This window comes from Staurois parvus, unplaced genomic scaffold (assembly GCF_062004578.1).
Source record: "Staurois parvus isolate SC_StPar_1 unplaced genomic scaffold, SC_StPar_1.0 ptg000795l, whole genome shotgun sequence".
Classification (NCBI taxonomy): Eukaryota; Metazoa; Chordata; class Amphibia; order Anura; family Ranidae; genus Staurois; species Staurois parvus.
Genome location: NW_028318591.1, coordinates 1,120,605 through 1,144,310, shown reverse-complemented (window position 1 = coordinate 1,144,310; position 23,706 = coordinate 1,120,605). Strand labels below are relative to the sequence as shown.

At 45.1% G+C, this 23,706-nt stretch overlaps 1 protein-coding gene across 1 annotated transcript in view; it reads left to right on the top strand.

Moving 5' to 3' along the window:
- The window catches only part of ARHGAP31 (Rho GTPase activating protein 31), a 305,615-nt gene that overhangs the window by 208,554 nt on the left and 73,355 nt on the right, over positions 1 to 23,706 (top strand). Inside the window, exon 4 of the mRNA XM_089654741.1 lies at positions 2,429 to 2,511. Within this exon, the coding sequence (XP_089510867.1) occupies positions 2,429 to 2,511 (83 nt within the window). The remainder of the gene's footprint in view (positions 1 to 2,428; positions 2,512 to 23,706) is intronic.

Sequence of the window (23,706 nt, the reverse complement as noted above, 5' to 3'; positions counted from 1 at the left end):
TTTCGATTTTTTTTTAACCAATAGCCGTTTAGCGGCCGGGAAAAGGCTGTAGATTTCCGGGTGGATGCCATATGGCGTCCTCCCGCACATGCGCAGTTTCCGCGCTTGCAGAGCCGCGCAGCGGCGTGATCTGTCACTGGCTGTGTACCTCGGACACGGCCGATGACAGATCTGAGTACCGGCGCCCGTTGCCAGTACCATGCAACCTGCTGTGACCAATCACAGCAGGTCACATGACAGTTGTGTTCAATGGATGGCTTCATCCTTGTATACTAGTGTCTAGCTGTGAATGGTCACAGCGTTCACATGCACATGTCATTTGATTAGCTGTGGCCAAATCACAGCTAAGCACAAAAAAAACCTTGAATGAATTGATGTCATTCAGGTAACTGCTTGCTTATAGCAAAGTAATTCTTTGCTATAAGCAAATTGTGTAAAAAAAAAAAAATACTGATCACTTCTCCAAAGTAGTACAATGTTACTATGGTAACATTGTACTACTTTGGACATAGTGAAATATGAAAAAAAATCTAAAAAAAAAAGAAAACAAATGTAATAAAAAATAAAATAAAAAAATAATAAAAAAAAATATATTTTTTTTTTTTCATACTGTCACCAGCCAGTGTCCCTGTTCACCGCCATGCCAGTTATATAATGACGCTGTACTGCACTGGTGACAGTATGTAAAAAAAAAAAATAGTGAAAATAAATTTTTTCATTTTCCGAAAAATTATGACAAAAAAATACAACTTCAAAAAACTCGCCATGCCTCTTATGAAGTACGTCGGACTGTCTACTCTGCAAAAAGGGGTCATTTGGGGGATATCTGTACTGTCCTGACATTTGGGGGATATCTGTACTGTTCTGACATTTGGGGGATATCTGTACTGTCCTGACATTTGGGGGATATCTGTACTGTCCTGACATTTGGGGGATATCTGTACTGTCCTGACATTTGGGGGATATCTGTACTGTCCTGACATTTGGGGGATATCTGTACTGTTCTGACATTCTTGGACCTCAAGAAATTAGATTGGCTGTCAGTACTTCAGGATTGATCAATATTCAGATCTATCCCATAGTTTGTGAACTCTATAACTTTCCTACAAACTAAATAATACATCCTAATTTGGGTTATTTTCACCAAAGACATGTAGCAGAATACATCTCGGCCTAAATTTATGAAGAACAATTATTTATTTGCAAACTTTTATAACAGATACAAAGAAAAATGTGTTTTTTTTTCAAAATTTTCGGTCTTTTTTTGTTAATTTAGCAAAAAATAAAAACCCCGGCAGTGATTAAATACCACCAAAAGAAAGCTCTAGTTGTGTGAAGAAAATGATAAAATTTTAGTTTGGGTACAATGTTGTATGACCGCGCAATTGTCATTCAAAGTGTGAGAGCGCTGAAACCTGAAAACTGGCCTGGGCAGGAAGGGGGTAAAAGTGCCCGGTATGGAAATGGTCAACATATAAAAAAGTCATTTTAACATATATTTGTAAATGCATTCCAGAAATGCAGATTTGTATTTTTAAAGACATACAGTATATTTGAAATGTATTTTTAAAAATATTTGTCATATATTTTATAATAAAAACGCATTTCAACCTGCAGTATATATTTATTGAAATATATTTTGAAATATATTGAATACGGCCAAAATTGTAGCATTTCAAATGTATGTCAATATATTTGGGAAGAATATTTTTCTTTCATGCTGGCTAAAAACAAATGAGGCGGGGCACTGACACTTTAAAGGATCAGTAAAGTATTGGTGACGTTTTCTTTTTGTTTTGTTTTTTTTACTATCTGCCCATTATACAGCAGAGTGGTGGCCATAGACACCTTTGCTTTGCAAAAATTAGGCAACAGCAACTCCTATATACTGCATGTGTTTTATTCCACTGTGTCTGGCTGTTTTTTATTATAGGAGTCCTTGTAGCAAAGATTTCGTTTTCTTGAAACAAATTAGTTGGTTTAGTCCTTACGATCCGATTGTCAACGAATTCCTTTAATCTAGTGCAAGTTTTGGAACCCTTATTGGCTTGTCCAGCAGAGCAGGGGCGGACTGACCATTTGGAAACTCGGGCACTGCCTGAGGGCCCGGGGTCAGTAGGGGGCCCCATGAGATGCCCCTGGTACCTTTTTCATAAGCTTTTTTGAGTTTGGGCAAAGACACAGGGGCCCAATGATCGCCTATTGCCCGGGGGCCCCATGAGTTGTCAGTCCGCCCCTGCAGCAGAGTATATAAAAAAAACCTTTAATGCTTTTGATTGGCTAATAGTCTGGTCTTGGTGTCATGCCGTGATTGGTTACAGCTGTTCTGATTGGATGCTGGTTGGTGTATGGCCGTATGACCAGTTGGTTCTACTTAACAAAATTTGCGTCTTTGGCGATTAATATTGTATTTTATTTATCTCTCCAGGATGCGGTATCATGCTCGGTGGAGGGAGATCAGTTATCTCAGATCCAGAATGTCATCCAGGAGCTTCCTCCTACACACTACAGGTAAGAGAGCGCAGAGCTACAGATAAGGGTGGCCCAGGACATATGGGGGTCTCGGTGGTCAATAGGGATGAGCAAATCTGCCCATCATTGTCTGTTTTTGTGAATTTTTGCAAACTTTGTGCTGACCCCTATTTATGAATATAGGGGCAGATTGTGTTATTGTTTTCTTTATTCATAAGAAATTTGTTATTCATCCTGAAAAACTGCATGCGCATTCATTGTAAAGCGCTGCATAAATTGACGGCGCTATATAAGTGCCTGAAATAAATTGTGTGCGAAATGTTTCAAGGCTATTTTCTCTCTGGGACGGATAATATTTATTCATAAAGAATGAATTGGCAAAATACCCCATTATGGCCATTAGGTGGCGCTGATAGGGAATAAATAATTCTTTATTATGATTGTCAGTTCCATCTAGTGGCCATAATGTGGTATTTTCCTAATTCGCTCTAATCAGTATAACTGAGTAACATTCGCCCTGGAAAGCTAATAGCCTACCAGCATTCGCTCAGACCGATGGTACTGTTTCACACAACAAAGAGCACTGCAGATCTTTTAATAAATATTCCCCTAACTGAAATAAACTTAGGAGTACACCCCCCCCCCCACAACTCCAAAAACACACACCTGTCGAAATACATTTACTTTTTAAAGTATTTTATATTAGCAGCTCAAGGAGCAAAACTGAGCTTTTCTGTTCTGGCAACATTTTCCCCAAATCCCTCCATTCATTTCTAATTGTTATCTATGGGTGTTCAGATAGACTTGCATTGTAAGAGGAAAGAATAAGGCCCCATGTACACGGGACACTTCTGAACGATGGAAACTGACTGCTGGAAATGTAGGGTAAAAAACGTCTGTTTAGCCGCTTTTGCATAACGCATTTATGTGCGTTTGTGCTTAGAAGTGTTTTTTAAAGATAAGCACAGGAGAACCTCCCAAATGCCCAGAATGCACTGAAAAGTGGTAAATTATTAACTATTTCAGACTGTTTCAGAGAAATACAGAGAGTAGAATCAGAGACAGCAGTATGTGTTGAGATTAGCTTAGGTGGGAGTTGCTCATTAACATTTCTTTTGTTTCCAAGGGTGGGAAGGGTGTCTGGTGGAGGGAGTCATTAAGGTCACCTGGCAGGGGGTCTTCATGAGGAATTTGAGGTGTGAATGGTCATTAACGTATCTTTTGTTTCCAAGGGTGGGAGAGGTCTGAGGTGTGAATGGTCATTAACATATCTTTTGTTTCCAAGGGTGGGAGAGGTCTGAGGTGTGAATTGGTCATTACAATGTGTGACAAGCTTTGGAGGAACATCCTGTGTTCAGTGTTTTGTCCATCTGAGTACCTCGAAAATGCTTTGCATGCATTTTTCATGATGAAAAAAGGCTCTGGACAGCATCGGGAACTGGAAGAGTTAAAAAAAATGTTCAGATGCAAATGCTTATAAACACGGTTAGCCACGTTAACAAGCGTTTTGCGTTTGAAACGTTGATCAAATCGACTGCTGAACGCAAGTTTTCTGCGTTCAAAAAAAGACTGTAAATTCAAATGCCTGTAAACGATGTTGTGTACATGGACACATAGGAAAACATTAGGGTGAGTTCAGGGGCTGCTGAAAAAAAACGCAGAAAAGCTCCTAGACGTGAGTTTATCAGCTGCAGTGTACATAAGCCCTAAGGTTTGGTTCACATTTTTGTGTGCAGTAGAGCATGTGCACGTCTCCTTGTGCGTAGGCCAGACTATTTGTTTCAGTGTGCAAGAAATGCAGAAAAGAAGTCCCTGACTCTTTTTCAAAATCCCGCCGCAAAGAAACGCATGGTGCTGCAGGACAGATACATGGGGTTGCACTTAAGAATGAATGGCACTACGCTTCTGCTAAAGGATAATGCGTTTCTGTGCATGTCGGGAAAGTGTGTCATTTTGCACATGTTCCCGACCTGCGCTAGTGTGAACCTAGACCGACTCTTTTAAAAAATCATTCCCCACCAAAATGCATGCTGCTTCGGCACCGCACGCAGAAAGCACACGTTAACAGATGTGTGGGGTTGCAATTAAAAATTGATGGCACTGCTGCCTGTCTGCTGTAGGGCAACGCGTTTCTGTGCATGTTGGGAAAGTGCGTAATTTTGTGCTCGTTTCTGGCCTTTGCTAGTGTGAACCTAGACTGAACCTTTTCCAAAATCAGGCCACACCAAAATGGTGCTTGGCACCATTCATTCTTGTACACAAGGAACCCCGCTCGCTACCCAATGCATGGGGATGTCATCAGGACTGAATGGCACTGCCGCCCTTCTGCTATAGGGCAACGCGTTTCTGTGCATGTTGGGAAAGTGCGTAATTTTGTGCGTGTTCCCGACCTGCGCTAGAGTGAACCTAGACTGACCCTTTTCCAAAATCAGGCCACACCAAAATGCATGCTGCTTCGGCATCATTCAGTTTTGCACACAAGGAACCCCGCTCATTAACAAATGCATGGGGATGTCATCAGGAGTTGAAGGCACTGCCGCCCATCTGCTAAAGGGCAACGCGTTTCTGTGCATGTCGGGAAAGTGTGTTATTTTGCACACATTCCCGACCTGTGGTAGAGTTGAACCTAGCCTGGCCCTTTTCCAAAATCACGCTACACCAAAATGCATGCTGCTTCGGCACCATTCATTTTGCACACAAGGAACCCCGCTCGTTACCAAACACATGGGGATGTCATCAGTAATTGAAGGCACTGTTGCCCACCTGCTAAAGGGCAACGTGTTTCTGTGCATGGTGGGAATGTTTGCAGTTTTGTGCGCGTTCCTGACCCATGCTAGTGTGAACCTAGCCTGACAGTTTTCCAAAGTTGTGCCACACTTTCGCACGTGCCAAAAAATCACTGGGCCCTTTCCAGCCTGCCCCAATTTACGCACCTACTTTGAAGAATTAAAGTATAAATAGTTGATAGAATGAACAATATATCTATTACTGCTTTTAATAAAATCAATTTTAAACAATAATAAAACGTGCCATAAATCAAAGACTGATCAGCACAAAGGACACAACAAAGGGGGGAGGCAGAAGGACACGGTATGGGGGTGATCAGCAGGCCACAATACTGGGATCAGAGGGACACAGTACAGGTTTCAGGACACTGCCCAAGACATGGCTATCCTGGGACAGCTTAGTTAAAAGCGTGACTGTCCCGGGCAAATCCGGGACAGTTGACAAATATGATGTAATGCAAAATTATCCTGGGGCCCCTGGGCAGTGCCAATAAGATGGACTTATTGCACAGGTTGCAACCTATCACAGGACCACGCTTGGAGACACTGAGCTCCTGAGAGCGACCCATTCTTTCACAAATGTTTGTAGAAGCCGTCTGCATGCCTAGGGGCTTGATTGTATACACCTGTGGCCATGGAGGGGATTGGAACACCTGAATCACATGATTTGGAGGGCTGGCATACTTTTGGTAATGTAGTATATGTCACCACAGAAATGCAGAGCCTTCTATTCCTGACCCCACATTGGAAATGCAGGTTGCCTGGCTGTCATGCTGGTCCCTTGGCTTCTTTACTTCATAATTCACCCACCCTGAAGTAGCACGCAGCAATTAAACTCCTGGCAGGTTTCTCTGATGCACAGCACTACAAAGCAGGAAGCAGTGCCCGCCTATGTAATGTACATATATAAATCCCAAGCAGAATCAAGGCTTTTAGAATAATAAGAATTGTGTGCATTGAGCGGATCCTGCTCACATATACATCAAAGGAGCGGTGAGGTGAATTTTGTTCCCCTTCGTCCTTTCTTTTCCTGCTCACATGTGTCACAGCTGTATGTGTTTATCTGTTCCTGAGCCGCATTACACAACAGACCGCAGACCTCAGATTGCACTGTGATTCATCTCCTCTGCATGGCCTGAGATACACAACACACATGTCACATTCACTGTCAGTCGGGTTCCTGTCATCCCGCAGTTCTGGGAAATCGCATCTCGGTTATCAGATGTTGTCACGCAGTTTGTGAATTTTCGGTCTAATGTTTGGGGCCCAGGGTGGAGCTCAGGATGATATCGTCATCAGAGAATCATTTATTACTCAGGGATGGATGTACTTTGTTGCAGTTTATAAGCACTCAGCCTTTGATGCCAGGAATCTCTATTTGTAGATATTAAAAAAGTGTGGTCAGGGGATGGTTCACACCAGCAGCATGCAATGCGTTGGTATAATGTGCATGCGCTGGTGTGCATTGCATGCGCTAAGTTTTTTCTTTTTTTTTTTTAAACTTTATTTAAATGACATTTCATGTACCTTTGCAATAAAATGTATGCCTGCATCATGTTATCACAACATGCATGCTTTATTCTGAGAGAAAGAAGGCAGCCACTGTGCACCAGCCCAGCATGAGGTACAGGGGTAGGCAACCTTTCAGAGGTTGAGATCTGCCTGGACAACATGGAGGAAAGCAAAGATTCCCGGGGTGGGGGTGGGGATGGGGGGGGGGGGTGTCTACTCTGTGACAACCTTAGAAAACAAAAACAAAACAACACAAAAGAATCCCTAAAAACCCAAGAAAAAAAATCAACCTCCCAATAAGAAGACAGCACTAAGAACACAGTGTGTCACAGTAGTGTCCACTGTCCCCCCCTACACCCCCCCCCCCACACCACCACTGTAGTGTCCTCTGCCCCCCCCCCCTGCCATAGCATTGTCCTCTGCCTCCCCCCAAAGCAGTGTCCTATGTCTATTTCTCATCAGAATCCCCTCCCCACTGTAGTATCCTCTGTCCCCCCTCCAACAGTGTCTCCTGTATCCCCCCTCCAACAGTGTCTCCTGTATCCCCCCTCCAACAGTGTCTCCTGTATCCCCCCTCTAACAGTGTCTCCTGTATCCCCCCTCCAACAGTGTCTCCTGTATCCCCCCTCTAACAGTGTCTCCTGTCCAGGGGCGGAATGACCATTTGAGCACTGGGGCACTGCCCGAGGGCCCAGGGTCAATAGGGGGCCCCAGGAGATGCCCTTGATACCTTTCACAGGCTTTTTTGGGTGTGGTTTGAGTGTTGGCGAGGACACAGGGGCCCCATAATTTCCTATTGCCCGGGGACCCCATGAGTTGTCAGTCTGCCCCTGCTCCTGTCCCCCCTCCAACAGTGTCTCCTGTCCCTCCCTCCAACAGTGTCTCCTGTGTCCCCCCCTCCAACAGTGTCTCCTCTGTCCCCCTCTCCAACAGTGTCTCCTGTGCCCTCCCTTCAACAATTTCTCTTGTGTTCTCCTTCCAACAGTGTCTCCTGTGTCCCCCCTCCAACAGTGTCTCCTGTGTCTCCCCTCAAACAGTGTCCTCTGCCCCCCTCCCCCCCAAAGCAGTGTCCTCTGTCCATTTCTCATCAGAATCCCCTCCCCACTGTAGTGTCCTCTGTCCCCCCACCAACAGTGTCTCTTGTGTCCCCCCTCCAACAGTGTCTCCTGTGTCCCCTCTTCCACAGTGTCTCCTGTGTCTTCCCTCCAACAGTGTCCTCTGCCCCCCTCCCCCCCCAAAGTAGTGTACTCTGTGCATTTCCCATCAGAATCCCCTCCCCACTGTAGTGTCCTCTGTCCCCCCTCCAACACTGTCTCCTGTATCCCCCCTCCAACACTGTCTCCTGTGTTCCCCCTCCAACAGTGTCTCCTCAGTCCCCCCTTCCAACAGTGTCTCCTCAGTCCCCCCTTCCAACAGTGTCTCCTCAGTCCCCCCCTCCAACAGTGTCTTCTGTGTTCCCCCCCTCCAACAGTAAGGGAGAATGCCACCGGCACACCGAGGATCACCAATATGGGTCCAAAAGTTTTTTGATGAACAATCACATAGTTACAGAAAGGCAACATTTCAGAGTCTCGCAGGACCCGTTCATTAGGTATGTGACAAATGTCTGATGAAGGGGTCCTGCGAGACTCTGCAACGTTGTCTTTCTGTAACTATGTGATTGTTTATTAAAACTTTTGGACCCATATTGGTGATCCTCGGTGTGCTGGTGACATTCTCCCTTGCTGATTCTGTTCAGTTCTAGCCGATGGTCGCTGCAGCACCCACTTATACACACAGCCATTTTTAATGCAGGAACGTGTGTGTTTGGATTGTACACTTGCATTCCCCTCCAACAGTGTCTCTTGTGTCTCCCGTCCAACAGTGTCTCCTGTTTCTCCCCTCCAACAGTGTCTCCTGTGTCTCCCCTCCAACAGTGTCTCTTGTGTCTCCACTCCAACAGTGTCTCTTGTGTCTCCCCTCCAACAGTGTCTCTTGTGTCTCCCCTCCAACAGTGTCTCTTGTGTCTCCCCTCCAACAGTGTCTCTTGTGTCTCCCCTCCAACAGTGTCTCCTGTGTCTCCCCTCCAACAGTGACTCTTCTGTCCCTTTCACATCACACACACACAGGTAGCACTTTCTACCTGACAGCATGTGTACAGCAGACTAGGACTGCCTAGCAAGCAATCACTAAGGCAGCTTCTGCCCTGCCCTCTGTCCAGCGCTATGCTGCCTCCTGCAATTAACATGAGAGCGGTGGAGGCTGGGGGATGGCAAAGCGCTATTGTCATGATCCACCTATTGGCTGTCGACCGGATCAATGGCTTGTTGACCCTCCAGATACAGCCTCAGCCTAGCTCTGTCCAGGACACGCCCCCCAACACATTTCACCCCACCCTCATAGCTTAGTCATGGCCATCTGATAATTTATGCAGCTCCAGTCAATCCTTGGGGGGAAAGTGCCCAGATGGTGGTTGGGGAGTACAGGTGAAACTCGAAAAATTAGAATATCATGCAAAAAATCATTTATTTCAGTAATGTAACTTAAAAGGTGAAACTAATATATGAGATAGACTCATTACATGCAAAGCAAGATAGTTCAAGCCGTGATTTGTCATCATTGTGATGATTAAGGCTTACAGTTCATGAAAACCCCAAATCCACAATCTCAGAAAATGAGAATATTGTGAAAAGGTGCAATATTCTCGGCTCAAAGTGTCCCACTCTAATCAGCTAATCAAGTCATAACACCTGCAAAGGGTTCCTGAGCCTTTATATGGTCTCTCAGTCTGGTTCAGTAGGAATCACAATCATGGGAAAGACTGCTGACCTGACAGTTGTGCAGAAAACCATCATTGACACCCTCCATAAGGAGGGAAAGCCTCAAAAGGTAATTGCAAAAGAAGTTGGATGTTCCCAAAGTGCTGTATCAAAGCACATTAATAGAAAGTTATGTGGAAGGGAAAAGTGTGGAAGAAAAAGGTGCACAAGCAGCAGGGATGACCGCAGCCTGGAGAGGATTGTCAGGAAAAGGCCATTCAAAAGTGGAGTGGACTGAGGCTGGAGTCAGTGCATCAAGAGCCACCACACACAGACGGATCTTGGACATGGGCTTCAAATGTCGTATTCCTCTTGTCAAGCCGCTCCTGAACAACAAACAACATCAGAAGCGTCTTACCTGGGCTAAAGAAAAACAGACCTGGTCTGTTGCTCAGTGGTCCAAAGTCCTCTTTTTTAATGAGAGCAACTTTTGCATCTCATTTGGAAACCAAGGACCCTGAGTATGGAGGAAGAATGGAGAGGCCCAAGGACCCCGAGTATGGAGGAAGAATGGAGAGGCCCAAGGACCCCGAGTATGGAGGAAGAATGGAGAGGCCCAAGGACCCCGAGTATGGAGGAAGAATGGAGAGGCACACACTGCAAGATGCTTGAAGTCCAGTGTGAAGTTTCCACAGTCTGTGTTGATTTGGGGAGCCATGTCATCTGCTGGTGTTGGTCCACTGTGCTTCATTAAGTCCAGGGTCAACGCAGCCGTCTACCAGGAGATTTTGGAGCACTTCATGCTTCCTTCCGCAGACGAGCTTTATGGAGATGCGGACTTCATTTTCCAGCAGGACTTGGCACCTGCCCACACTGCCAAAAGCACCAAAACCTGGTTCAATGACCGTGGGATTACTGTGCTTGATTGGCCAGCAAACTCGCCTAACCAGAACCCCATAAGGAGAATCTATGGGGCATTACCAAGAGAAAGATGAGAGACATGAGGCCGAACAATGCAGAAGAGCTGAAGGCCGCTATTGAAGCATCCTGGTCTTCCATAACACCTCAGCAGTGCCACAGGCTGATAGCTTCCATGCCATGCCGCATTGAGGCAGTAATTGCTGCAAAAGGGGCCCAAACCAAGTACTGAGTACATATGCATGCTTCTACTTTTCAGAGGTCCGATATTGTTCTATGTACAATCCTTGTTTTATTGATTGCATGGAATATTCTCATTTTCTGAGATTGTGGATTTGGGGTTTTCATGAGCTGCAAGCCATAATCATCACAATGATGACAAATCACGGCTTGAACTATCTTGCTTTGCATGTAATGAGTCTATCTCATATATTAGTTTCACCTTTTAAGTTGCTGCACTGAAATAAATGAACTTTTGCACCACATTCTAATTTTTCGAGTTTCACCTGTATATAAATAGCCTCAGAGAGCTGAGTTCTTGAGAAGTTCCCAGGCAGAAGGGCTATTGCCTTTCCTGGCAGTCCAGCTGAAGAATCTGCTATTCTTGAGGTCCCAGCTGTGCAAAACTGGGGGTCTATTCTGCTGAAAATTGTGTGGGAGCTAAAAGAGGGGATTCATTGAGGATCTGATCTGGAGGCTTCACTGATTAGATTATCTGCCTGAGTCTGGAGGGAAACATCCACGTTCCCGGTGCTGTCCACTTTATGTCCTAGTGCTTAAAGCAAAACTATACTCATCTTGAATCCAATGCTGTCCCTGGAACTTCCCACGAGCCGCTGACATTTTCAGGTGGCCAACTTCCAAGTCACTGTCATTGGCCGGGCGGAGATGACATCTCTCCTGCGCATGCGTGGGAGTTCAATCAGGTTCTGTGTTATTGAAGGGATGGACAGGCAGGTAAGAAGCTTCAATGCAGAAGAGACAAAGCAAAAAAAATCCTGCCAATTCCTAGCCTAGAGATCCACTTTAAGGGACTGTTCTATGAAGTAACTGCTAAGGGAAGAGTGACATCACATTCTAAATCACTGTTCACCCCGCCCAAGGTAATCTGCAATAAACTTTTAAAAGGCAACTCCCCAGACTTCTTACTGAGTCGGAGGAGTGAATGTTGCTATTTGCCTGGCTGACACTGCATAAGTGGGAAAAGAACCTGAGACACAAATCAGCAGCCCTTGCGGGGGCAGCATTGTGCTAGAGAGGTCTTGCAAGTGCCAGGATCACATGCCCAACAGGGCACCCAACTCTACCTGCTGCCTCTGTCTCTTAGGCACTACCCACTAGGCCAAGGGTGGTTACTTGTTATAGAGGGCAGTGTTTCTGTTCCTTCCATGTCCCCTCAGTCAGTGTTAGTTCTTTGTAGACACAGGGCTTAGGGAAGTTGTCTTCTAACACTTTAAAAAACTGAAACAAAAATCCTTTGTATAGCATTTAGCTAAGGTAAATTTGCATTGGGCTCAACTTCTGTGTCTTAGCGAAGAGTTGAGCTGCCTGTGGATAGTGCCAAGTCAGCAGGTGACTATACTGTCCAAGTGGCAATTAAAACATACAAATACTATTTTCCCTTATTGTAATTGCCAAAACACAGAATAATATCTGGCAGGGCTTTTTTTCCTCAGAGAATGGGTGCAGGAACTCCTCCCTTCCGAGTCACTTTTTGTGTCCCACCTCCAAGCAACGTCCCTTGTTTTCACCCCCTACTCACCTTCCAGTACGGCTCCTTTTAGAGAGTACAGAGCCAAGTATCATTTTGTGGTGCAAAGTAATTTGCATGAAATTTGTTAATGATAAAACGAAAAGCAGTAAAACAGATCCCCCACAGCCAGAAACAATAGACCCCCCCCAGCAACAACAGATTCCCCCAGCAACAATGGACCCCCGAAACAAAATATCACCCCATCAGTAATAGACCCTTGCAGCAACAACAGATCTCCTAGCAGCCAGCATCAATACACTGTCCAGTAGCCAGCAGTAAAAACCCCTCCCTCAACAGTAGACCCCGTCCTGCAAAAAATGACCCCCCAGCAACAATATAGTTCCCAATAGACTGCCACACAAAAATAGATCCCATCCAGTGACAATAGATCCTCCAGCAGCCCACATCAATAGACCTTCCAGCACATCCCAGCACCCCTTGCCATTACATACATCCAGTGCTGGAGGCATCAGAACTCCGTTCCCTCACTTTCCCACTGAAAAAAAAGCTCTGCTATCTGGTGGGCTGTATCCAGGGGCAGACTGACCATTCGAGCACTTGGGCACTGTCCGAGGGCCCAGGGTCAGTAGGGGGCCCCATCAAATGCCCCTGGTACCTTTTTTATAGGCTTTTTTGAGTGTGGGCAAGGACACAGGGGCCCCATGATCCCCTATTGCCCCATGAGCTGTCAGTCCGCCCCTGGCTGTATCATAATTGCCAAAGGATATGTTGCCCCAGCGGGCAGGTTGGTCACCACAGTACTAAGTTATGGGCTCCACTAGGTCTACAGACTTTTCTCTCAAGCCTAGAGACGTTCGGAATATCTAATCAGCCCCGGGACGAACAGATTTCCATTTTTCCGAAACTCTGAACGCACTATTTAAAATCATTACATTCCTTTGGAAATGTCCTCTAAATGCATATCATGGCGCGTATGTCATTGTCTGTGTGATCGAAGCCTTAAATTGCCCTCCTCTCCACTTCCTACCCATTTTGATAAGCTGGCACACCACCAGCACCAATTGGTCCATTTGGAGCCTCCCTCCCCATTCCCCTTTTGTTTCGTGAAAAGTGATTCTTGTTTTAATGGAAACGTCTCAGATTTTGCTGATTGAGGCGAGATCGCCCCCTCGCAGCTCATAGAAAGTACATTCCGTCTGGGAAAGTTTCAGGCCTCACAGCGGGGACAATTGATATGTCACACATACATCCTGTGTGGGAGCTCAGTTTAGCGGGTTCCGGCGCTGGCACAATGCGCGCGTGGCTCGTCGGAGTTCTGGTTCTGCAGTAAAAGTGCTCCCACACAGAACATTAGAGTAAAAATAACAATTATGACTGAGGTGGAGGAAAAACGCTTGCTTACTGTTGTCTTAGCAACACAAATAAGCAAGAACTTTAGAAAAAAAAAAAATATATATATATCTCCGTGGTATATAACCGCCCTGCCCACACTTTGTCAGAGGTCATCTCGGCCAAATTACCTCTTATAAGTAACTTCGTATACCAGTTTCATATGGCTGAGTAAAATAGAAGTAAAACTTTAATCCTAAAGATTGATGGAACTAACATTTTTGTCTTTTGTATAGCAATGACCACCAATGGTGAGGATGGATTTTATGGCCCTTCCAGCTTTCCGTACTTGTAGCACCCCTTAGCAGCAGTTGATAAGGTTGTGCAGGGGCAGGCAACTGAATCATGGTCCACAGTGTCCCTCATAACCTGGTCCACTGTGTTGATCACAGCTTCGGGAAGACACTCCAAATGGTTGACGTGTTTCGAAGGTAGCTGCCCTCTTCCTCAAAGTCAAAACAGTTTTGGCTTTGAGGAAGAGGGTACCTACCCTCGAAACATGTCAGCCATTTGGAGTGTTTTCAGGGGGCTGAAGAGTCTTGCTTAGTTTCAAGTTGAAGAAGATACAAGGTTTTCCTACCTTGAGCGCAGGAAGGTGTTCATTAAACTGTAAATCATGAGCAGGAGAGGTTGGGTCAACTCTTCCTTGGGTACTCCTTGCCATATTGCGGCCTCTGAGGTCTGCCAGGTTGACCTCTGCCACAGGCTAATGAAGAACTCGTGCCTCTGCCACAGGCTGATATGAACTCTGTAGGCCCAGGCAGGTGGCTACCTTTGAATATCTTTAGCCTCTGACCAGGTTAGAACTTTTCAGGTCTCTCTTAGGCCAGTTTTGGACTTTTATGCCCAGGTGGGCAACTTTCTCAGCAGAACTTCCACTTCCTCTAAAGGGCCTGGGTGGCAATTACTGGATCTCTCTAGAACAGAGGTCTCCAAACTGTGGCCGGGGGCGGGGCCGGATGTGGCCCTTTGCTTGCTTATATCCAGCCCCTGGGACACTATATCATCCACTGATGCTAACAAAGGGGCACAGTCCAATGACTGCAAGGATTGAGCACAGTTCCACCCAATGACACCAACAATGGGGCATAATGACACCATTGATGTGGAACAGTTCCTTCCTATGACACCAACAATGGGGCTCAATGACACCATTGATGGGGCACTATTCCTCCCACTGACACCAATGATGGGGCATCATTTGTCTTGCTGACACCGACAATGGGGCACAATTCCTCTCTGCTGACACCAAAGATGGGGCATGGTTTACACCCGCTAATTCTGAGACAATTTCTACTCAAAATGGCCACAATCCAGCCCTTCCTAAAGTCTGAAGGACCGTAAATACATGCAATTATGCATTTAGAGAAGACTGTTAACTTAGCTTTAAACTGAACTCCAACCTTCCCTTCCATTGTACTGGTTCCTCTCCTGGACTGAAAATGCTTACTCTGATTTTACTGCATACTGTGAGCTTCTCATGCTTCAGTATGTCAGAGTTCACCACATCGTCTGTCTGGAGGACGTCCAGCATCATCTAATACTTTCCTCCCCTGTCTGACTATCCCAGGCCCACCACTTTCATTCATTGGATTGTAGTTCTTTCAGTCATGGAAGCTCAGCATCGCATGTGGGTGTTATCTAGGATGGTCTGTATGTGAATCAGTAGCGGAACTACCAGGGTCGTAAAGGTCGCACTTGTGACTGGGCCCTGGCGACCTGCCACCGTGGGGGGGTTGGGGACAGAAAGGCTCGGTTCACACTGCTGTGACCCCAAAGTTATGAGGCTTGTTTGCGATTTCCTGGCAACTTCCTTGCGATTTGTTTGTGACATTTGTGATTTAACATTTCAGTCTACGGTACGCAAATCACACCAAGGTTGGAAGAAAAGTAGTGCAGGAACCTTTTTTTTTATCGCTGTAACTTTAGTCACATTGATTAAAACGGCACCTGGGGCCCTTCCCTCCAAGCCTGGAGCTCTGGGGCTCAGAGGGAAGGAGCCCCTGGGCTCAGAGAGAAGGGGCCCCCGGGCTCAGAGGGAAGGAGCCCCTGGGCTCAGAGGGAAGGAGCCCCTGGGCTCAGAGGGAAGGGGCCCCCGGGCTCAGAGGGAAGGAGCCCCTGGGCTCAGAGGGAAGGGGCTCCTGGGCTCAGAGGGAAGGGGCTCAGGACCAATATAAAAGCCCCGGAGGTCAGCGGAGCTCTTCATGGTTTCTTGCACCAGGATCCTGAAGGTTCCTGACGCAAAGACAGCCTGCTCAGGAACACCCAATCCTCCAGAAAGGCATCCACCCATCAAGACTTTTTGATATTTGCATAACTCCCCCCAAGAACCAGCTCACTGCGTGCATCAAAACTAAGGGCTCTTGAGAGGAGTACTAAGACAGGGAGCTGTGCTGTTTTCGTGATGCTATGTACAGCATCCTGCTGGCCCCTCCCACCAGCTATGATCTGCCTGCATTGCATAGAGAAGCACAGAGACCCACTGATGGTGTCATTGGATCTAAAATAAGATAATAATAAAAACTGGAGATGTTTTATTTAAACTCTCATTAGCATGTTGATGAGGGGAGAGAGGACCCACATGGAAGAAATATATATTTTAAAAATATTCTTCCCAAATATATTGCATATATTTGAAATACTACAATTTTGGCCATATTCAATATATTGATATGTATATATATACACAAACAGATGTGCTCAAAAGTTTGCATACCCTGTCAGAAATCGTGAAATTATGGCATTTATATGGAAAATATGACTGATCATGCCAAACAACTGTCTTTTGTTTAAGGTTAGTGATCATAAGAAGCCATTTATTATTGTTTGGCTCCTTTTTAAGTCATATTGATAACATAAATCACCCAAATGGCCCGGATCAGAAGTCTCCGCCCCCCGGATCAGAAGTCTCCGCCCCCCTGGAATGTTTGGCCTTGGTTCAGATGCACAAGGTGACACACACGGGTTAAAATTGCAATTAAAGGTTCTTTTCTCACATTTGTGACTTTTTACATTGCAATTAGTGTCTGTGTATGTAAAAGTCAGTTAGTTTGTTAGCTCTCAGGTGGATGCACTGAGCAGGCTAGATACTGAGCCACAGGGAGCAGAAAAGAACTGTCAAAAGACCTGCACAACAAGGTAATGGGACTTTATAAAGATGGAAAGGGATATAAAAAGATATCGAAATCCTTGAATATTCCAGTCAGTACTGCTCAAGCACTTGTTAAGAAGTGGAAGGTTCAGAGATCTCTTGATCCCAAGCCAAGGTCAGGTAGACCAAGAAGGATTGCAGCCACAACTGCCAAAAGAATTGTTCAGGATACAAAGAAACACCCACAGGTAACCTCAGAATAAATTATAGGGTGCTCTGGAAAAAGACAGTGTGTTTTTTTGTTTTTTAGTAGAACAATATGAAAATACTTGAACAAAAATTTAGCTGTATGGTTGAGTTGCCAGAAAGAAGCCTTTACTGCACCAATGCCACAAAAAAGCCCGGTTACAATATTCCTGACATCTTCACACGCCTCACCAGGCTTTTTTGTAGCATTGGTGCAGTAAAGGCTTCTTTCTGGCGACTCGACTATACAGCTCATATTTTTTCAAGTATTGTCATATTTTGCTCCTTGAAACAACCACATCATCTTTTTCCAGAGCAGCCCGTATTTCTCCTGAGGTTACCTTTTCTTTGGGTTGTTCTTTGTATCCTGAACAATTCTTCTGGCAGTTGTGGTTGCAAACTGCCTTGGTCTACCTGACCTTGACTTGGTATCAAGAGTTCCCCAAACTTTCCACTTCTTTAATAAGTGATTAATCAGTACTGACTGGCATATTCAAGGATTTAAATATCTTTTTATATCCTATTCCATCTTTATAAAGTTCCTCTACCTTTTTAACTATGTCTTTTGACAGTTCTTTTCCTGCATCTCATGGCTTATTATCCATCCTGCTCAGTGCATCCACCTGAAAGCTAACAAACTCACTATTTATACACAGACACTAATTGCAATGTAAAAAGTCTCATATGTAGAAAATTAACCTTTAATTGCCGTTTTAACCCGTGTGTGTCACCTTGTGTGTCTGTACCAAGGCCAAACATTCCAGGGGGGCGGAGACTTCTGATCCGGGGGGGGCGGAGACTTCTGATCCAGGCCATTTGGGTGATTTCTGTTTTCATTATGATTTAAAAAGGAGCCAAACAACTATGTGATAATAAATGGCTTCATATGATCTCTATATTTAACCATTTGCCGCCTTCCCTATGGCTGAATGGCGGCCGGCAAATGTCATCAGCGTTCCGGTTGGATGCCATATGGCGCCCTCCCGCACATGCGCAGATTGCGCTCCTGCAGAGCTGCGCAGCGGCGCGATCTGTCACCGGCCGTGTACCTCGGACACGGCCGATGACAGATCTGAGTACCTGCCCCCGTTGCCGGTACCATGTGACCTGCTGTGACCAATCACAGCAGGTCACATGACAGTTGTATACAATGGATGGCTTCATTCATGCCATCCATTGTATACTAGTGCCTAGCTGTGAATGGTCACAGCTAATCACATGCACATGTCATGTGATTAGCTGTGGCCAAATCACAGCTAAGCACAAAAAAAAAAAAAAAAAAAAAAAACCCTGAATGAATTGATGTCATTCAGGTAAATGCTTGCTTATAGCAAAGTAATTCTTTGCTATAAGCAAATTGTGTAAAAAAAAAAAAAAAAAAATATTGAGCACTTCCCCAAAGTAGTTCAATGTTACTATGGTAACATTGTACTACTTTGGTCATAGTGAAATATGAAAAAAAAATCTTAAAAAAAAGAAAAATAATTTAATAAAAAATAATAAAATAAATAATATATATATTTTTTTTCATACTGTCACCAGTCAGTGTCCCTGATCACCGCCATGCCAATTATATGATGACGCTGTACTGCACTGGTGACAATATGTAAAAAAAAAATTGTGAAACTAATTTTTTTAATTTTTTAATTTTCCGAAAAATTATGACAAAAAAAATACAACTTCAAAAAACTCACCATGCCTCTTATGAAGTGGCCTGGGCAGGAAGGTGTAAAATTGCCCAGTATTGAATTGGTTAAATAAAAGACAGTTTTTTTGGCATGATCAGTCATATTTTCAATATAAATGCCAAAATGTAATGATGTCTGCCAGGGTATGTAAATTTTTGAGCACAACTGTGTGTGTGTATGTATATATATGTATATATGTATATATATATATATATATATATATATACTGTATGTTGTAATGTTTTTTTTATATATTACAAAATTTATGAAAAATATTTTTAAAAATATATATTTTTTAAAAATATATTCTACAGATTTTTTTTAACATATAAAAAAGTAATTTTAACATATATTTTTACATATATTTGAATGCATATATTTAATGTAGATTAAATGTATTTTTAAAGAAATACAGTATATGTGAAAATGTATTTTTAAAAATATTTTTCATATATTGTTTAATATATAAAAAATACATTTGAACATACAGTGTTTGTGTATATATATACACACACACACACACACACACACACACACACACATATATATATATATATATATATTTTTTAATATATTAAATACGGCCAAAATTGTAGTATTTCAAATATATGTCAATATGTTTGAGAAGAATATTTAAAAAATATATTTAAAATATATTTTTCTTCCATGTGGGGAGGAACCAGGAAAGGCAAAATATAAGCAGATTAAACCTCATCGTTCATGTTGGCTCCAATGCATTTCCCAAAATTTTTGCCAAAATTTCTGAGCAAAGAAAATATGTCAGTTTTAGCTCATGTCTTCTCTTTAATGCCAGGCTCTGTAAATGTCCACACAAATATGATGCTGATATTTTAAGCCTCGGGTCTTAACACAGAGCTGCGGGATGGTGGATTTAGCTGATATATTTTCAGAGTCGGAGTCGTTCAGGAATCTGGATTGCGTGACTATTCGGTATAGAAGTCGCCGTAACGCTGACACGCTGCGCCTTATATAGAGCTCCGGAGATATTCCGAATATTCCTTTCATTACTGTAATGCCGATGTGAAGAATTCCAGGTACTTTCATCCGACAGGATAAATATTTATAAGCGCGTTCGCCGCCTTCTCTGGATCCAGATCTTACACGGGCAGCGCTGCATCCTCCAGGAGAAAAAGCCATTTTGTAAAGCCGAGAATAAATCTTGTTGTATAAATGAGGTGATTTATATACAATGAGCGGACGGAATGTATGCGCTTCTAGTCTTCCCAGAGGCTGGGGTCGTACATCTCCGAGAGGCCTCCGCATGGATTTATATGGAGGGATTCTGCAGAGTTTTACATTGGAAACTTTACAAGGTCAGCTGATGCCATAGTGGAAATGTATTCTGATCTGGACGGGGCTGAGGCGTATCTAAACCCCAACACAAAAGATGAAATATACTGCAGCTTATCAGTCCTTAGATGGCTACAATAATGTCTTTCTTTAAGACTTTCCTTCATTTATCTTCACCCGGTGATCCTGCCAGTAACATACTTCCTGTCTTGGGGTGGCTACCCTCACTCCTCCTCTGTATGTACTGTATGGTTGTCACACAGGGTGGACTTCAACGTGTCTGCCTTTGTTCATCTCCATTAAATGGTGGATTGATGGGATTAGTAGTTTATATCAACCTTTAAAAGTGTGCAAAATCTCCAGCATCCCAGTGTGATATGGAAAATAAAAACTAAACATTGCTTTTCAATGGGAGACCTGAGCCTGGGATGATCCACACAACCATCTTGATGAAATTAACTTTGTATCACATAGAGGTTCCCCCATCACATCAGAGGCCGTCACAATATCAGAGTCCTCCTATACAAGAGAGCCCCCCCCCCCATCACATCAGAGGTTCCCCCATCACATCAGAGGCCGTCACAACATCAGAGTCCTCCTATACAAGAGAGCCCCCCCCCCATCACATCAGAGGTTCTCCCATCACATCAGAGGCCGTCACAACATCAAAGTCCTCCTATACAAGAGAGCCCCCCCCCATCACATCAGAGGTTCTCCCATCACATCAGAGGCCGTCACAATATCAGAGTCCTCCTATACAAGGGAGCCCCCCCCCATCACATCAGAGGTTCCCCCATCACATCAGAGGCCGTCACAACATCAGAGTCCTCCTATACAAGAGAGCCCCCCCCCCATCATATCAGAGGTTCTCCCATCACATCAGAGGCTGTCCACGACATCAGAGTCCTCCTATACAAGAGAGCCCCCCCATCACATCAGAGGTTCTCCCATCACATCAGAGGCTGTCCACAACATCAAAGTCCCCCCCTATACAGGAGAGCCCCCCCCATCACATCAGAGGTTCCCCCATCACATCAGAGGCCGTCGCAACATCAGAGTCCTCCTATACAAGAGAGCCCTCCATCACATCAGAGGCTCCCCCATCACATCAGAGGCTGTCCACAATATCAGAGTCCTCCTATACAAGAGAGCCCTCCATCACATCAAAGGCTCCCCATCACATCAGAGGCTGTCTACAACATCATAGTCCTTCTATACAAGAGAGCCCCCCCATCACATCAGAGCCCGTCGCAACATCAGAGTCCTCCTATACAGAAGAGCTCCCCATCACATCAGAGGTCCCCCCATCACATCAGAGGCTATCCACAACATCAGAGTCCTCCTATACAAGAGAGCCCCCCCCATGACATCAGAGGTCCCCCCATCACATCAGAAGCTATCTACAACATCAGAGTCCCCCCTGTACAAGAGAGCCCCCCATCACATCAGAGCTTCCCCCATCACATCAGAGGTCACCCATCAGAGTCAGAGCTTCCCCCATCACATTAGAGGTCGCCGATCAGAGTCAGAGGTTTCCCCATCACATCAAAGGCCATCCATAACATCAAAGTCCCCGCTATATACAGGAGGTTCCCCCATTACATCAGAGGTTCCCCCACCAATCAGAGGTCACCCATCACAGAGTCAGAGGTTACCCTAATACATCAGAGGCCATCTATAACATCAGAGTCCCCCCTATACAGGAGAGTACCCCCCCATCACATCAGAGGTTCCACCATCACATCAGAGTTTCCCCCATCACATCAGAGGTTCCCCCCATCACATCAGAGGTTCCCCCCATCACATCAGAGGCCGTCCACAACATCAGAGTCCCCCCTATATAAGAGAGCCCCCCCAAAACATCAGAAGTCCTACAATCACACCAGAGGTTGCCCATCAAAGAGTCAATAGTCCTCCTCTACAGGATTGTCACATCATGTCCCCCTACATGTCAGGGCCTCCTCATCAAATTAAAGCTCCTCTTTACATTACAGGACCTCCATCACAATGTCAGAGGCCCCCATCACATCAGAGTACCCCCCATACATCAGAGCCCCCCATCACATCAGAGCCCCACTTCATTAGAGGCACCCATTGGTCCTCCTACACATGAAAGCCCCCCGTCACATCAGAGTCACCACTATACATTATAGCCCCTGTTCACATCAGAAAACCCCAATACGCAGTGTTTTCCTATCAAATGAGAGTACCCCTTCTACATGAGAGCCCCCCCATCAGATGAGAGCCCTGCTTCACATCATAGTTCACATCAGAGGCCCTCATCATGTCAGAGGTCCCCTTACACATCAAAGCCCCCATCACATCAGTGGCCCCCCTACACATCATAGGCCACCAAAAAGTTTATCCTTCACATAGTCAGATGCCCCCATCACATCAGAGTACCCCCATGACAGAGTTCCCCCATCAGATCAGAGTCCCTCATCACCACAGAGCCTCCCCCCCTTTCCCTGAATCTCAGAGTTCATTAAGCCATATCGTGGCACCCCGAGGGAACCTGAAGAGCACTGAACAGCATAGACCCCACTACACATCAGAGCCTTCTATCACATCAATGCCCCACCCCCATACATCATCACCACAAAGTCAGAGGCCTCCCACATCACATCAGATTCTCCCTATAAATGAGAGGGTCCCATCAGAGTACCCCAAGACAGAGTCTCCCATCACATCAGAGTACCCCATTACATTATAATACCCCTATACATGAAATCCCCCCTTAACATCATAGTATCTAATGATAGAGTCCCCCCCATCACATTGGCATTCCCCATGACATTAGAGTTCCCCCTATACATGAAGGCCCCTCATCACACCAGAGTACCTCCATGACAGAGCACTTCATCACATCCCAGTCTCCCTATCCCATCAGAGCCCTTTATCAAGGCATTGGTTTACAGACTCCACTCATCCATCTCTGATCCAGGGCAAACTGAGCTTTGAGCTTGCAGCACCCCGGGGGAACCCAGAGGGCACCCAAGGATGCCTCAGCAGCTTTGTTGAATAACTTCCGTTCACACAAAAAGATAAGTCCCTTTGTGCTATCTGGGTATACACAAGCAGTTTTTTTGGTCGTTCAACCAAACCAGCAAATTGAACAAAAAAAAACCTGACAGATTGTCGCATCAACACAAGATCTGAAGATCTCCCAGGACAAGAATAAAGGATTAAGCACAACGCTGTCCTTTGAAAGCTTGCTACATGTGGCAGTCTCTCCCCTCGTGAATCCCTGGGTGTGCTGGTGTACTTACTCTGTCCTCCTTGCTCCCACTGCTCCCAGACCTTGATCCTGTTCATGCTGTGATGTTGAATGGATCCTTCTGAGCCAAGCCTGGAGCCCCCCCCCCTCCCATATTTATGTGGGCTGGTCCACCACTCTACCAGGGCCTTCAAACCTGGTATTGGTTAGACTTCCATAAACATGTAAATTAGGTCTCCACCTCTTCCACCTACTGGCTTCTGGAAGGTTGCAATGGTCCTCCAGAACCAGGTGGAAGCGATAGAGTCCCAACCTGTTAAGTCACTCAGCTTGACCTGCAGCAATCCGACCTTAATCAAAGACCCACACAGTTACCATGAGTCATACACAATAGATTTGCCTACACTGTTCTAGTAGCACACTAGAGGGTGCTACACTTGTAAAAGGTGGGTGTGGGGCAGTGCATGCTGACCATTGTTCATTTACACCCTAAATATTGGTGTAACATGAAACGGGAAGAAAGGTGGAAAGGTGCTTATTGCCCAACTCCAGGGGTTCCATATGCCAACCATTTCCCACCCCCATGGTGTAGGTTTTCCTGAATGACAACAGTGGCGCTTAGGA